Genomic DNA, 17,512 nt, shown 5'->3' with positions numbered 1-17,512 from the left:
TGGCAGAGTCTAGCTGCTTTCTGCTAAGAAAACCAGCATGACCATTTCTGGTTTCAAGCATGAACGTTGGCATGTTCTTGCTCTCTGTTTAGGCACGCTGTGTTGTGATCGGTTCAAATAGCATGCTGCGGGAAAAGTATCAGTCGAGTGCGTGCAAAAAATCGCGCTGTAAGGCGATTTAGAAATCGTGCATGTTCACATCGCGATTTCGATACGATTTCAATTAATCGCACAGCCCTAGAGACAACGAGTGTGCACTTTACCGTTAGCTAAGTTAGCACGAACGTACCGGACGATGGAGTCTCCGACGATCACAGCGTCGCGTTCCGTCTTGCGGAGGGGAGCGAAGCGGTTCCGGGTGGAGATCTCGAAGACCGGGGGCTGCGGAGGGGGAGAGGTCCTGGCTCGGGGTCTGGCTCGCACTTTCCTCTGCTGCTGCACCCAGGGTCCGTGGTGTCCCGGCGCCGGAGTGAACGACATCTGGGAGGATCGGGTGCGGCGGATCTGGGCAGAGAATCACACGGAGTAGAGGTTATGGTTGTGTTAGGATTGAGCTGTACACTTACCCGGACAGATTTGAGTAAATCCTTTCGGATTCGCAGCTCAATCTGTCTCGCCTGAAGCTCCTGGATCTGCTTCTCCACTGCCTCCAGCTCCATCAGAACCGAGTGCAGCTCGAACGTGTCTTCACCTGCACTCAAAGGTAGACACAAATTCGCCATTAAAGCAAGTAACAGTGAGTAAGCAGTTAAAGTGTTTGTGAATAGAGAATAAACAAATGTATGCAAGATTAGCCGCGACCACGCTGGCAAAGCTAAACGGTTATAAGCTAGCTTAGTAGCAGACTCGGGAAAACAAAAATAAAAACCAGTGATAACAAGGCGTTCCAATTGTTTTTGTTGTACCACACGACGGGTATATTCACATGTTATGAAAAACAAAAATGATGGTGTATAGAATTGTTTTTAGGTTTAAAAATAGAAAATTGTAATTTGACTCGACGGAGCTTCAACTCAAGGTGCACGCTAGGACAAACAGGAAGTGACGATCCTGTTTTGAAAATAACCATTACATTTTCTAAAAGATACAACTCAAAAAGGAGTGTGTGTGAGGGGAATAGACATTGATGGTTATGATTAAAATAAGAGACTTTAGGAATCTAAAGCGAATGGTGTGAAATAAATCTAATACAAAATATTCTATAGTTGAAATTTAAGCAAGAACCACCGGACATTATGTGTAGGGAAACTCCTTTTCAAGGAAAACATCTGGTTTACTCATCACCATCACTTATCAGTCTGTTTGAGGGGCCTGGAGCATCAGTTTCACATTGGAGTTTATCCCTGGGAGGACCAAAGAGTTTTATTTATATTCCAACTTAAACATTTTTGCAAATATTACATTCACAGAATGGATTTCAGTGTTCGAAGAACATAATGTAAGCCATTTTTATGATTTTTATAAATTTTATAAAAGCCATGGAGATGTTTTTTGTCATCTTTAAAAGAAGTGCACAATGTGTTTTATAAGTTCAAAAACCTAAATAAAATGATGAATACCTGTTTAAGATGTTTAAGATGTACGGTGAATGATTTGTTTAGCTGTAGTAACATGTTTGTTTCAATGTTTTATATTTATGATCACCTGAAAGTATTGTGAATGTTAATTTTAATAAACATGAGATCGTCTTAAAATAAGTGAATCAAATGTTTTATAATTTCAATAAACTTAAATGTTGAAAACTTGTTTGAGATGTACAATGAATTATTTGTTTAGCTTTAGTTACATGTTTGTTACTTTGATGTTTTATAACTTCAATAAACTTAAAAATATAAAATGATTTACATTATTATAAAATGTATTACCCCTCTGGGGTCTGAGGGGCTTTGGTAACTCTACTGATGTTTTGTCCTACCCTGACATTTGTGTGTTTCCAGCACCTTAAAACATATTTATGTTTATGATTATACTTTATTCAGCACAAATTGCGCTACAATTATACGCACGCAAGCGTGATCGAACATGTTTGTGTTTTGAGAAAGCAAACATTTTTGTGAGAATAATTTTCATGTTTTTATTTTGTCTTTTGCTTGAATCACTTTTTAGGTTGAAATGTTTATATCACACATTTGTTTACTGATTTGGACATTACATTGATATAACAACATAAATGTGATTTATGATGAAATGTCTTGAGTCCTACTATAATAATTTAAATGACTTACAATATTTAATTACAAATGGAAGTGTGTTGAACTTTTTGTGTGATGGGTAGGTGTTCACTTTGTACAGTACAAAAGCTTTATAAAAATATAGTAAATAATATTTATTAAAAAAATACAGAAATGGAGAAAGTTTACTGTGATTGGGCGGGTTAAGGGATTTATACAGTTTCAAATTGACATGTCCAGGCCCGCTGACATGTCCAGGCATAATCCTTATGGTTTGGTCTGTTTAAAGACATTTTTCCCTGTACTTATTTTGCCGTTGCTGGGTCCCCATCACAATACTTGCCGCTACCTAAAAACTAGTGTAAATGTTTTTCTTTGTTTTATATCACGTGTGATCACATCGTTTATATTCATTTCTTTTATATAGAAGAGAATACGACTTGGAGGACTGGATGTGTGTTTTTGTACATGATTAAGCTATACTGTTGGGCCCAAGTGTTATCATTTATATTTTTAAAACATTAAAGACTTTGTTGATATATTTCATCGTGCGGTTATGGATAAAATAAGAAACTTTGTGTTTGATGTGAAATAAATTATGGTTCAGCTAAAATATAAGCGCAAGCCAGGAGGAATAAGTTGCATTATGTTTATTAAAAGTAACTATGAAAAAAAAGTGTTTACTTTTAAAATGTTTGCAAACCCTCTCTTTCACACAGTAATCCGATCCACAGATTTCTTCAAACAGATGTAGCTACTGTGAGAAGTATTTTGGATCCTCTGCAAAAATGACATGAATGGGTGTGAGACACAGACGACCAGCTCAAATAGAGCTGTATTTTATATACAGCCAATACATGTATGGTCACTTTTACATATAAGAAGTTCAAATGGTCTGTTGTGTAACGCGAGCTCATGAAGCACGCACGGGGAGATCTGCAATGAGAGCAATGCTGAGGAGAGCCTATGAGAGCCTCACGCACGCAGACTTTTATTTTTCACCCTAGACTGTAAAAAGGTGAGGGATTTAATGATTAAATGATAGGAATTTCATTTGTAGTATTATTACTATTATTTTTATCATCATTTTATTATTTTAAATCTATATATTTATACTTTATAATTGGTACTCATTTTATAATTGTTGTTGTACGGTTTTCTCGGGGCCCTAGTCAGGTCTTCCATCGCCTCTTTGTCCCATTCCCTCTCAGGAGTTTTAGGTGAGTGTATCGCGTCCATGTCTATGTATTTCAAAGCTCAGATGATCCGCAGATATGATGGGGAAGCCCTATTTATCTTTGCTGAACGCAACCTGACACCCTGCGATACAACACGGATGTGGGGCTAGACCGTAAAATCGCCGAAACATTCTTCAAAGCTTCATTCCTCACCCAACACCGGACGGTCACGCACAGCTACTGTATTTCCTTCACCCTAATGATGAACAACACCGGATGGTCACGCAAACAGGCTATAATTCTCTAACCGGATGACATCAAACACCGGATGGTCACGCAACAACCCATAAAACCCTCAGAAGTTAATCCCGCACCTGGTAAGTGTATCGTAAATTTGCTGCAACAACCATAAACCTGTCAGAAGTTAATCCCGCACCTGGTAAGCGTCTCGTAAATTCTCTCAACAACCCATAAACCTATCATCCGTTGACATCGCACCTGCTCAATCCAGCAAAACAAGGTCAGTAGAGTTCACAAGGTCAAGATCAAACACAAGGTCATGCTCTACGTGGGTGGGCACCGTGGGAAAGGGGTGTGGGGGAGAGGAAAGGTCAAAAGGTCAAAGCCATCAATCATTTCATGACAGGCGGTAGTCCATTATCACTACTGACAGGGGGTGTGACAGTGATTAATAAAATTGCTCCAATACTTGAACACACTGATGTCACGATACTGTGCTGGGAGGAACGACAGAAACGTAGATCAAAGGAACAGAGTTTATTAAAGTTCAAAGACACAGGGTAAGCCACACAAGGAAATAGGGAAGACAGACGTATTTTACGATAGAGACCCAACAGAGACAGAATGCACAGACTTTGATTTTAATATATGGGGTAACTGGGGAACACGGGTGCACAGAATGACTAACTGGACTAAAGGAAAGGAACGCAACCAAAAAAGGGCACACAGAAACAAAAACAGGTCCATATTCCTGGCATATCATCCCCCTTCTGGAAGGCGCATCCTTGCACTGATGGAACAACAGGAGGAGAATGGACATCCTGGAGGAAAATGATTAACAGAGTCCAAGGTGGAGACGACGGAGGGAGGAGCCTGTCTCTGTATGTCCTCGCGTCTCCTTCCCTTTCTCAGGGACCAAGGGTTGTAGTTGTAACCCGAAACGGTGATGTTAAAAATGCTAACAATGTCCTTTATTGTGCTTCAACCAAAATCTGCACCTTCTGTGAGATCTCTTTTCAATTCATGATACAAATGTGAAGTTCTTACATTGTAAACAGAGCAAACACATCCATATTATTCCTTACTCTTTTATGCATTACCGTGTCAACAAGCTATATTGTGTTGGACTGAGCTTAAAGTGTACTATGGACAAAACATAATGCTTTACATTTGAATGAGAAAGTTCCATTCTATACATTTTGTTTTAAATTCACTCTACACTTAGAGGATCTGTTGGGCTTCTCTCTATTATGAATTTTCATGTGCCTTTCAAGGCTTCCTTTTAGACTAAAACTTTTCCCACACTGTTTGCATGTGTGAGGCTTCTCTCCAGTATGAACAAACATGTGCCTTTTAAGGGCTCCTTTTTCATTGAAACTCTTTCCACACAGTTTGCATGAGTAAGGCTTCTCTCCAGTGTGAATCATCATGTGTCTGTTAAGGCTTCCTTTTTCATTGAAACTCTTTTCACACCACTGGCAGGTAAAAGGGCTCTCCATGGTGTGAGTTTTCTGGTGGACTTTAAGGTTTCCACTTTGAGCGAAACTCTTTCCACATTGAGAGCATGTGTAAGGCTTCTCTCCAGTGTGAATTATCATGTGTCTGTTAAGGCTTCCTTTTGAAGTGAAAATTTTTCCACACTGTTGGCAGGTAAAAGGGCTCTCCATGGTGTGAATTTTCTGGTGGACTTCAAGGTTTCCACTTAGAGTGAAACTCTTTTCACACTGTTTGGATGTGTAAGGCTTCTCTCCAGTGTGAAGTCTTATGTGTCTGTTAAGGCATCCTTTTAGAATGAAACTCTTTCCACACTGTTGGCAGGTAAGAGGCTTCTCTCCAATGTGAATCATCATGTGTCTGTTAAGGTGTCCTTTTAGGATGAAACTCTTTCCACACTGTTGGCAGGTAAGAGGCTTCTCTCCAGTGTGAATCATCATGTGTCTGTTAAGGTGTCCTTTTAGGATGAAACTCTTTCCACACTGTTGGCAGGTAAGAGGCTTCTCTCCAGTGTGAATCATCATGTGTCTGTTAAGGTGTCCTTTTAGGATGAAACTCTTTCCACACTGTTGGCAAGTGTACGGCTTCTCTCCAGTGTGAATACTCATATGCGTTTTAAGGCTTCCTTTTTGAGTGAAAATTTTTCCACACTGAACGCAGGAAAAATAACTCCTACTTCCTGTAGTTTGAGCTCTTTTTTGTTTAGAAGTCTTTTCAGACTGTAAGGAACAAAAAACCTGATCTTTCTCTTCAGATTCATTCAGATCTTCTCTCTCCTCTTTCAGCGCTGTTAGGTCTAAGGTGGAAAAAAAGGAATAAAAGTTAACCCCAGTTTAGTGGCACAAAACAATTAACATCAAAACATGTAGATATGTAAACATGTATTCTAGAGCCTATACCAGGGTGTCCAAACCTGATCCTTCTCAGCCAGTACTGTAACAGTCACTGTCTGTCACAGGTTTTGTCAGAGTCTTCTGTTTGACATGTTCATACTTGCCACTAGAGGGAAACGTGTAGCTCAATCTGTACTAGCTAAAACAGGAAGTAGTAGAGTAAGTGATAGGTTCTGTTTGTTCTTACTGTGTTTTTTCTTAATTGAGTTTAATTAGTTATTCTGTGTTCTCTCTTGTATGGGATGGTTAATGGTGTAGTTCAGGGCTATTCAATTAGATCCATTTGAGGGCCGGATTATCGAACTGGAAATTTGAAGCGGGCCAAGGGGATGGGGGCCGTCCCGATCCTTTTCTAGGGGGCCTATACAATTACATTAAAATTCATATTCACTAATATGTACAAATATGACCAAAACCAACATCTATAAAAGGTTAAGGTGCTGTCTGTCAATCAATAATAAAAAATAATAAAAATCTCATTTTTTTGTAATTAATCATGAATAATCGCATATTTATACATTTATACTGTCATAATTTCACAATGAACCTCCTAATTAAGGTAGAAATAACACAATATTTTTAAATATGTGTTTAATAGCATCTTTTTACCAAGTAGCCTATTATTAATGAAGTATTGATATTGCTACTGGTGTCTCTATTAAATGAATTTTCTCTCAGTTTTACATATTAATTAAGTCCATTCAACATTACAGTAGAATTGAAAGCCCAACATTTAATAGGCTAACAGGCTAACAGTTAATATGTAACAGCTTTTATTTTAGGTGATTTTAAAACAATCCTCACATAAACTATCAATTGTATATGCATAAAATATACAGATTATTATTGCCATATACTGGTTATAATCGTTATTTTATGTTTTTAATTTGACATAAGTGTTTGTTTACCACAAAGTATATTTTGGCCATCAAGATAACATTCAAATTGGATCACAAGAGCTTTAAAGTGCTTAAAATGGTTGTGCAAAATGCTTGAAAGTCATTGAAAAGTGCTTGAATTTCTCTCTCAAAAGGTTGTGCAAACCCTGAAATCAATACTGTAATAACTTACGACCTTGCTTAAGTTGGTGTGACTTCTGGTTGTCTGACATACCTCAGCGCTGTTTATAACAGAATTCTGAGCAGAATTTGAATGATTCTCACTGATCTTTCAGCAACCTTAATTCATTATGGGCGAATCAACACTTTTCACTGGATCTCGCAGCACTGTGCAGTAACAATTGGCTGAAGCCAATTATTTGGCATATATCTGAGGGTCCTTGGTGCAGACTGGACATTCAAGTTTAGGACATCAGCTTGTCATTTTCTCATATACAGATAGGATTGGTTACTTTCGCTTCAAGGACTGTTTATGATCTCAACCTGTTTTGGAGTCTGTGGACCATATCCATTCTTCTCACACATGTACTTATATGCACGGTAAATTTGTGGAATTGTATTTGAATGTAGGTGTTTTGCACTATTTGAAGAGTTGTGTCTGACCAATGTATTGATTGAAAACATGCAGAAAGAAACATCAATGTTGTATTTGGCAATTTAACTCTTTCACATAAGACCAGTTTGATATTTGCAAAGAAGATGATTCCCCCCTTTTAAATTCTCGTACCTTGACCGGTGCAAAGTAACTGGGAACGTTACAGTACCCTACAGAGATTAGGCTGGCCATTATACAATTAATAATAAAAAAAATCTAGGAAATTTAATGACAGAGTTTAGGATCTACATATATATCTATACACAGACTGATCTTAATGTTTCTGTACCATTTTTGTCTCCTATAGGGAATAAAATGCAACAAATTTAGAGAGAGACGAGGAAAAACTTCTTTCGTAATAAACTAATAATATTTAAACAATGTCAAACAGAAAAAAATTCTTAAATGGCTACAACAATATATATCACCCTTTCTCGTTTCGTTTGATCTCTTTAAACTAATCTTTGCCGCTTTTTTGATAATTCTTTAAGTAAACATTTGCCGGTTTGGTGATTAAATAAACTTCCCCTTTAGACTTCCCCTTGAACTACACGCGACGCATCCTGTGTGTGTGTGATACCTGCGCTGCCAGTTGTCCGCACAACGAAGCGCTGCACTTTTGCACAGTTTTATTAAGGGTGAGTGAAAAATGGATTCTCCGATGCATCGCAATCCTCTTTTCAACGAGCTTGTGTTTTTCCCCGCATATGGCACGTGTGCTCGCTAGAGACGCGGCGGGCTTCATTGCACAGAGTTTGCACTATGAGACATGTGCGGATTGTTTGACAGTGTGCATCCACCCGCAGTGTTTTACTTTAGATATGCCTTCATTTCTGCCGGTTGTAATGCAGTACTAGTACTATTAGATGCACAAAACTCACGCACAGATACAGACTTTCACTTTCACTTTCTCTTTGTGTTTGTTCATCCTAAAAAGCTCAATTGCAGATGCGGTTAAATGCACTTGCATTTTCTAATACTTTTATATGAAACTAGTTTAAAGAGCAGGACAAAACATCTGATATATCGAAATAGATCTGTGCATTCATTGAAGCCTGTTAAAGCAGCCACTGTCATATGTTACTGTCTATTGTTTTAAAAAGTAGCCTGCTTATATATAAAAAAATAAAGTGAATTCTGCACGAATTAAATTTAATATAAAATCTAATTAAATTGAACCTTAATTTTAAGATGGCAGTACTGACATACAGAGATTACAAATGTAAACAAAAAGCATAGAAACTGCTATTTTACATATTGTTAAAATGTAAAGATTTATTTTCTTAACATTAATGAACTATAAAATAACTTTAATGATCAATATATAATTCATATTAATATTTTTATTAATTTACAAAGTATGGTTTTGTACTTTTTTAAAAACTAGTAGAGCACTATTTTAGTTTCCTTTCAGTATCCATTTTCAAAACTATCGGTTAATTAATCGGTATCGGCCAGTGTGGTCCAACCTAGCTATCGGTATCGGTAAAAACCAAAATCGGTCGACCTCTAGTTTTTTTAACCCTCTGTGTCGTAAAAGTAACAACATATATTATTCATAATTTTTGTTTTATGCACTTGACTTTTTATGTATTGAACGCAAAAATCGAAAATCGCATCGCAATCGCAATATTTGCGATATAATAAACTGCATCTTGTGTTATCTTTGATTAATATTTAAATTTGTTTGATGACCTGAAATATTAAAGTGTAACAAACTTTAAAAAATTGATAATCAGGAAGGGGGCCAACACTTTTTTACACCACTGTAAAACAGACAAGAGTCCAACACAATCATAAAAACTTAACTCTCATACTTTGTTAAAAGCCAACGAGTAAAAATGAGTTTTAAGACTAGGTCCCCCGGTTTGTAACCTCATGTGAGGAAGAAACAAAAGTAAATGCTCAGTGGATCTAAATGCTCTTGTTGGAGTGTATAGCTGTATTAAGTCAGAATATGCTAGTCCATTTAGTGATTTAAACAATAAAACCAAAATCGATTAAAATCCATTATAACATGAACAGGAAACCAATGGAGAGGTGCCAGAATTGGTGTAATATGTTCTCATTTGTGTTCCTGTCAACGTACCAGCAGCAGCATTCTGTACCAACTGCAAATGTGTGAGAGAAGCCTGGTTAATATCTAAACATATGTATAACTTTTTCTAAGTCACTTAAAGATAGAAAAGACTTCACTTTGGATAATTTCCTCAACTGAAAACAACTAGCTTTAATTACTGAATTAACCTGTATACCCAGTTTTCACTCCATAATAACACCCACATTTTTAACATTGGGCTTCACATATAATCTTAAAACACCAAGATCCAACTGAGAAGAGTCACAAGCACCTCTAGATCCAAATACCACAACTTTTCTTTTCTTCATTAAACTTTAAAAAAGATTTAGAGTCAACCAGGCTTAAATTTCTTGAAAACAGTCCAACAATGGTCCTTTCGACTTTGCATCTTTCCTTTTCAAAGGCAGATAAAGCTGAGAATCATCTACATAAAAATGAAACGAGATGCCAGACTTCCTACAGATGGACCCTACAGGAAGCAAATATATAGAGAACAGAACAGGCCCAAGAATGGACCTTGAGGAACTCCACATGAGAATGACGCTGAAGAGGACACCATTCCTACGCAGTACCCTTAAAACCAATGCAATTTTCTAATTGAGAAACCAAGATATTGTGGTCTACAGTGTCAAATGCCGCTGTAAGATCTAAAAGCAAGAGGAAAGCATAATTACCAAAGGCAGTAGCTAATAACAGGTCAGTAAAAACTTTTACAAGGATTTAAAACCTGACTGGAGCACTTCCTGAACCCCATGTAAATATAGAAAAGACAGCAGTTGTATTAATACAACCTTCTCTAACACTTTGGGAAGAAATGGCAGTTTTGATACAGGTCCAAATTTGCCTTTTTAATCAATGGTTCCACTATTGCATGTTTCAAATTCTGTGGTGCAACACCTGAGGTGAGACTGCTATTTATAATTCTCTAAATATTTAGTGTGAAATAAAAGTGTGAAGGGACAATGTCCATACAGTAAGAAGATGGTTTCATCTTACCAATAATAACTCCTAAAAAATAAAGAGACACAGGCTCAATCTGGTTAAAACTTTTTAACCAGATTGAGCCTGTGGTTTTATAACAGCTGTATCTTCTATCTCTAGTTTTTAAAACACTAAATTTAAATAGAAATAATAGAAACCAGACTACATTTTAACTGGGAAGAGGAACAGACATTTACTCATTTGAGCTAATAATTAGGACTGTATCAGTCAGCTTACATTTGATTTACATTTACTTCCAAGATAATAATGCACTTACATTACGGTTAATAATAATACATGTCACAGTTAATGTCCAACAACACATATTTTAGCTAAATGTATGTTTTCCTCAGAATACCTGAGGAAAACAACATCTCAAATGTATTTAACAGTTCAAATATATTTGCCATGGTGGATCAATCTGATCTATAATCGACATTAAGGACTGCTTTAAGAACAAGCGTGCACTAGGGTTGTGACGATGAGGAAATTTCCCCACCGGTTAATCGGCACGTGACAACACCGGTAATACCGGTATCACCGTGGGGGTGGGGGTTTGCTCTTTTTTCTGCTTTTAAATAGCTTATAAATGCGTGCGTATTATAGCCTACTTTCACTTTCAGTTTTGCGGGAATTGGCAATTCGGCGTCAATTGTTTTAATGGACGACAACGAAACTACAAAAAAAAAAAAACTTTGAACCCAAAATATTGCCAAACAGGTGCTTTTGGACACTAAATCGTCCGCCATTCTCTTTCTGTAAATTCGACTCCTCGCACAGATAATTAATACGGCCAATTCACCATCAGCAATCACACTCCGTATCCAAGCACTACAAGAGAATCCCTTTAAATAGCCAAGCAGTCTTACCTTCATCATCTCTTGTTTTCAGCATCCCTCTCCCTGGGCAGGGGGAGTGCCCCGTGCTCGGCCAAACATGCTTAACTTTTACGCTGTTTATTATATGTAAGCGCAAACTCCTCACGTGATAAATGAAATATGACGCATTGTAGCTATGTTCAGTTTTTAATTATATTGCATGCTCTCGTCTTAAGTAAATTATTTAGAATGATATTTTCCATTCAAATCAAATAGATATTTAATAAAAAAACGAATACTTAAAAAAAAAAAAAAAAAAAAAAAAAAGTGGAGACGGTGTCAAGGTGGAAAAGTGATGTCACCGGTGTTGCGTCTTAAAACCGGTAACACCGTCAACACCGTCTATCGTGGCAAGCCTAGCGTGCACATCAAATTATCTTGACTCACTGAACCTGGGTCAAATGAGTGAGATTGTATAAATGAAATGGTCATTTATGGTACCACTTTAACCCCAATAGATTTGTTAGATTATTTCAGGTCACGTTTTGGACTTTAATTCCAGCTTTTCTGAGCGTCTTTTTTGAAACAGCCCCCCGAGCTTGACATTAAGACTTGATATGCACTTGTCCTTTAGACAGCAAAATCAATCATCCATTTGAAGAAAAAAGTAAAAAGTTATATGTAATAATAAATAAAAAAATAATTTGTTGTTCAAGTTATTTATTTACAAGCAATATTCTCATTACAATTTCATCAGCTCTAACATAAATAAGCATGTGGTATCTGTGGTATTTATCACATTAAATTGATGGATGTAATTTTGTATCTGGATTAATTTAGATGTAGCTTTAGTGTCCACTGTCTGTTTTATTTGCTTATCAAACACTTTAAATGACTAAATGTAGTCAGCATGCAGTAGCTAAATGTGATCACTTACATTTCAAGGTTTGTGCAAATGACTTTCACATTAATAATTTTCTTAGATACTTTTGCATAATTCGCCTAAGTGCTAGAAATCAATGGTTTTAATATTAGAAGCAGATATTGGGTTTAATGTTACTGAAAAATATATAATTTTTTTTAGGCTAATTCCATATTATTGTTACAACTTAAATGCATGATCTCATAATGCATTGAAAACAAATGCTCAGTGTGAACGCAGGATATTGAAGAAAGCGTTAGTATTTGTCATGTGATCTCAACACTTCTGTCAAATGTCTTAACATTTCTACACTCGTGTGACATTTCTGTAGTGAATTCAGCTTTGAGAATGAAAACCAACCTGTTTGTTCCTCAGCATCTTCATGTTTGACTCTGAATGTTTCTTCAATCTTCATGTCTTCACTCTCCTCTTTAATAAACGCCATCTTTCTTTGTTCCTCAGTATCTTCATGTTTCAATGTTCCTTCAATCTTCATGTCTTCAGTCTCCTCTTTAATAAACGCCATTTTTATAATAGTGTGTCACGTGGATCTCTGTTGATTCTCCAGGAGTTTTTCCTGTGTTTGTACACTTTGTCCTGTTTAAGATGAGAATAATAAAAATAAAAAAAAAATCAATGAAAACTAAATCTCTGGGTGCGTCTCAATCAGCTCCTAGTTCAGTAGTGCATTAGTAAGACAGTCAGAGAGTTAATAGACTTCTTTATAAAATGTATAAAATATAAAAAATTACCAAGAAGGTTCATATTTAGGTAGGTTATTTTTGATTTGCATGTCATATCTAATATATTACACTCTCCTGAAATCATTCTCGGTTGTGATTCACTCGTTTGTGTTTGTTGTTGTGGTTTGTAGTCCGCGTGCCGCTGAATCGAATCACTGAATCATTTCACAAATGATTTGATTCAAATGATTCGGATTCTGAGTCTCTCACTTCTTATCATCACACGATTGATTCACGATATGGAGAGAAAAATGAGATGCACATTCTCTGTTACTAACGTCTTAAGTAACAGTAAATAAAGCATTACAACGTTAGATTTAATAGTTATGATTTATTTTACATAGCTTGTAAAAACGCTTTAATTGATGCAACAATATCCATTGGTTTAAAAACTTTAAAACCACAAACCTTTCTGTAGGTGAATCACAACAGATGAGGAGCGCGCAGCTTTATGACGTCACGTCACCAGAGCAAAATAAAAGTCCCATTGGTGCACTTCTTCTTCTTCTTCTTCTTGTTTGAAGGCGACCAATTCCTTAGGAGCATTGTCGCCACCTATCATTGGTGCACTGCTCTCTAAAATCACAAATATATCATAGAAATGTTGTATATAGAATATAATTCCGTACTCACCCAGTCAGCAAATTTCCTCTGGGCCGGATCTGGCCCATACCAACAGCTAAAGTGTGGCCCAGATAAGTTTAGGTTCCCCGGCCCAAAACTGGTCCACATCTTTTTACCCAGAACCAAACCAAAACAGTGCCATAACCCAACCTAAAATGAACCAAATCATGAAAACAGATGTGGCTGTTATATGGATCTTATGTGGTATTCTTATATGGCTGAGTTCTGTAAAGGGCAATGGCCCATATGTGGACCACATGTGGCTGATAGATCAAAAGCCATAATTTAACCATATTTATGCCACACCTATTATTTATTTAAAATACCAATTACACAGTAAATCTTAAACACGTATTAAACACAAAATTGATTCACAGACATTTTTTATATAATACAATTTTAATAACAGAAGTACAATACAGAACATAAAATGTGGTGTAAATGTCAAATGAGTAAATAAATGTACAAAAATGGATACTTTTAGTAAGTCTCACCAGCCTTTTTTTCACAATCTGTCAGGAAAAAGGAGAGAAAAAAAGATTATTAGCATATTAGCATAATGAGTATTAGATATTATTTGAATATTAAAACAAGCCATGACATGAGTGCTCGCTGGTGGTAAAGGTAATCATGTTTATTAGCGTTTTTCGATGGTATTCAAACTAATTGAGATTACGTGAGACGAAAGATTTGTTAGTTTTTAAATCACGTTATAACTAGTAGAAAGGAGAAAGGATGATCACATTCATGCGCTCTCCGCTTCTAACATTACTTACAGCGGTCTGTCACGTAACATCAAAGAGCGTCAAAAAGGCATTTATCGTTTAAATTTTCTGATACAATAGACATAATTTCAAAGATGAGACTTATCGAAAATAACAAAACCCAAATCTTATCATGATTTCTGGACAGCAGGTATGTATAGTGACGTTTTATTCACGTATATGAATTCAGCACATGATCGTGGGCAAAACAAAACTGTGTTTGTTCGGTACACATACCTAAGCACACAATTTTTTTCTGTACGAATAAGCGTACCATTACATCCCTAGAAAACATTTAAAACACCAAAACTGCACTTACCTGAATAAGAGTGTGTCTGGGCAAAGGCTGTTGTAGACTCAGGAGCAGAGCGGGAAATAACGGACATATATTTTCAAATTTTCAGTAATCCACCAATAGGAATACAGGAAGAATGAATGAATGGGCTGACATTTGGACTGCCACAAACCAGCCACACATGACTATAGCAGGTTATGTGTGTTTTTCCAAGTAAAAGCCAAATGTTAACCATAAGTTAACATATTTCAGGATGTGCCATAGCCTAGCCAAATATGGCTCTTGTCTGTGTACTGTCATATGGGCCATATACCTTAATACAAAAAGTCACCCAAATGAAAATTCCCTCCAATTCTAAAGCCATGGCAAAACATATATGGTACAAGTTTGGCCCATATGTGCTCAGCCATGCCATACCTAGGCCAAACGTGACAGCTTTCAGCCACATTTGGCCCAAACGTTCTTGCTATCTGGGATATGATGATGCTTTTCTAAAGTTATTAACTTCGTGAATGTATTATTCTCTTTTTTAATGTACATTTATAACACTTTGTTTTATGTTGATGTACCATTAAGTTCACATAAAACTAGTTAATGCTGCTGTGTAACTGTTACAAAGGTTTTAGTGGTAATGTTATTGTAAGCTTTTATGTAAGCAATTTTGTTTTAAATAAAAAATTTTGTAGTGTAAAGGAATATGGTGCATTGATTATTACCTTTTCATTTTCGTTAATTGGCAAAAAAAAAAAAAATAGGCCAACACATTCAGTTCCCTCCATATCTTCTTTTATTAACAGTGAAACGTTTGGGTAATAAATACAAGACACAATAAACTGTTTTTTAGAAACTTTAACTAGAAGTACATCTATCAGAAAAAATGCCATGTTGTATTAGTTTTATGATTTTAGTGAAGTTAAATGTTTAAAGAACAAAATACCTTTAACACACCTGCAGGAAAATGAAGATCAGGAGACTTGTTTGAGCTGGTCCTGTGTGTCGCTGCAGTCATCCAGACTGACTAAAGCACTCAATCACTGGAGTTTATTCAGATTTCAGGAGGCCGTTCTTACAGATGAAGACAAAGCTCTCAGACCACAAGCTTAAACACAGTATTCAAGGGATGTGATCAGTTCTATACTAAACTCTAACTATAGCTCTCATGATCACAGAGATCAGCGAAAGACATTCACACACAACTCAAGTGTTCATTAGCATTAACAATCACAACAATTAAAGAGGCAGGAACATCGAGAGCATCACAGATTTGTATTCACACACACCTAAAGCAAAAGAGATTCATTTAAAATTGAACATTTACCTTTTTCCTGAATTTCCTAGGCAATAATTTCATTTCAACCAATATAATTGTGTCTTTAACAGTAATGATTGTCACACCTATGGACTGTCTTTGTGTTTGTTTTTGTTTCCATGTTCTCCTTGTCCTTGTTTTCCCTGATGTTTTCTAATGCCTGTATTTGGTTTTCCTGTTCCTGTTTCCATTGATTTCAGGAGTGTCTTGTCTTTCATTCATTTAGTTGAGTATTTAATATTGTTCTGTTTGTGGTTTTCTCCTCCGATGTCTTACGTCCTTCAAGTGAATGTCTTCCTGTTTTACTCCTGAGTTGTGTTTTAGTTTGTCCGTTAAAGACTGTTTTAAGTTCACTCCTGCGTTTCCTCGTCTCCTCGTTTCCCGCTCCGTAGATTGATACAATGAAATGATAATAAATAATAAATATCCAATCATACATTTGCCTTAACAAATTGCTTAATGTACCTGTGTTAAAAAGTAAATATTTCTTATTTGAAAGTACAAATATTGATTATATAAACCTAATTCTTCAAGTTTCTTTATAAAGGAAAATGAATGTCTTTATTTATACCTAAACTTAGTCAACTGTGAGTATACATAGTACTTCATTACTATTCATGAAAAATATGAATGGAAGTTATTTAGATTTGAGCATGTTTATTAAATCTTGATATTCTACATTATTTGGATTTTCATGATTTACAAGATACAAGTTGTGTAAAATCATTAGAGTCAGGAGTGACTCAGTGCTATGAATGGACTTAAAACCTGACTGAAATTTTTCAGAAATACTTAGAAAATACCAAACACAAACGGTTCTAGTACCTTAGGTTAAAGAAACCACAGAATTAGGCTGATAGTTATTTAAAACAGATGTGTCTAAAGAATAATGACTGCAAAATACATTCAGGAAAGAGCAATAGAAACTCAGCAGAAAGATAATTGGCATTTGAATTTTAAGATAAATATATTACTCTTTAGGACTGTGTGAATATGAATGTGAAATGATGGTAAGTGTCATCTTTTGTCTTTATTGGCTGTTGATGTTTCTGCCTCATTTCTTTAATTGGTGTCTTTGTGTCTGATCAATATCTGAGTTAAATATGAATGCAGAGGCTGAAGGTGAGACTTTCCCTGATCTCTGTGATAATGAGTCTATAGTTCTGCTGATTAGATTAGAGTCGCTGTAAATCTGGGCAAATTCCTGAAACTGTTTACATCCTTTGAATATTTTATCTTCTAATGAAGATCCTGAAATCTGTCTAAAACTCCAGTGATTGAGTGCTTTAGTCTGGATGACCGCAGCGACACACAGTAACATCTCAATCAAGAGTCTCCTGATCTTCTCTTCTGAGTTTACTACAGGTCCGACTGGATGTTGCAGGTATTTTGGTTTCAAAACTTTTAACTTCACTAAAATCATAACTCTAATATAACATGAATGCACTTCTAGAGATTGAGTTTGTAAAGCAGGTATTGTATCTTGTATTTATTAACTGAACTGTT

General features: G+C 36.1%; 1 protein-coding gene across 1 annotated transcript in view; it reads right to left on the bottom strand.

Annotated features, from left to right (window-relative positions):
* Positions 1 to 4,779: 4,779 nt before the first annotated feature.
* The window catches only part of LOC141309784 (uncharacterized), a 28,963-nt gene continuing 16,230 nt past the window's right edge, over positions 4,780 to 17,512 (bottom strand). Inside the window, exon 3 of the mRNA XM_073832561.1 lies at positions 4,780 to 5,774. Within this exon, the coding sequence (XP_073688662.1) occupies positions 4,780 to 5,774 (995 nt within the window). The remainder of the gene's footprint in view (positions 5,775 to 17,512) is intronic.

This window comes from Garra rufa, unplaced genomic scaffold (genome assembly GCF_049309525.1).
Source record: "Garra rufa unplaced genomic scaffold, GarRuf1.0 hap1_unplaced_003, whole genome shotgun sequence".
Taxonomy (NCBI): Eukaryota; Metazoa; Chordata; class Actinopteri; order Cypriniformes; family Cyprinidae; genus Garra; species Garra rufa.
This window is presented reverse-complemented; position numbering and strand designations above follow the sequence as displayed.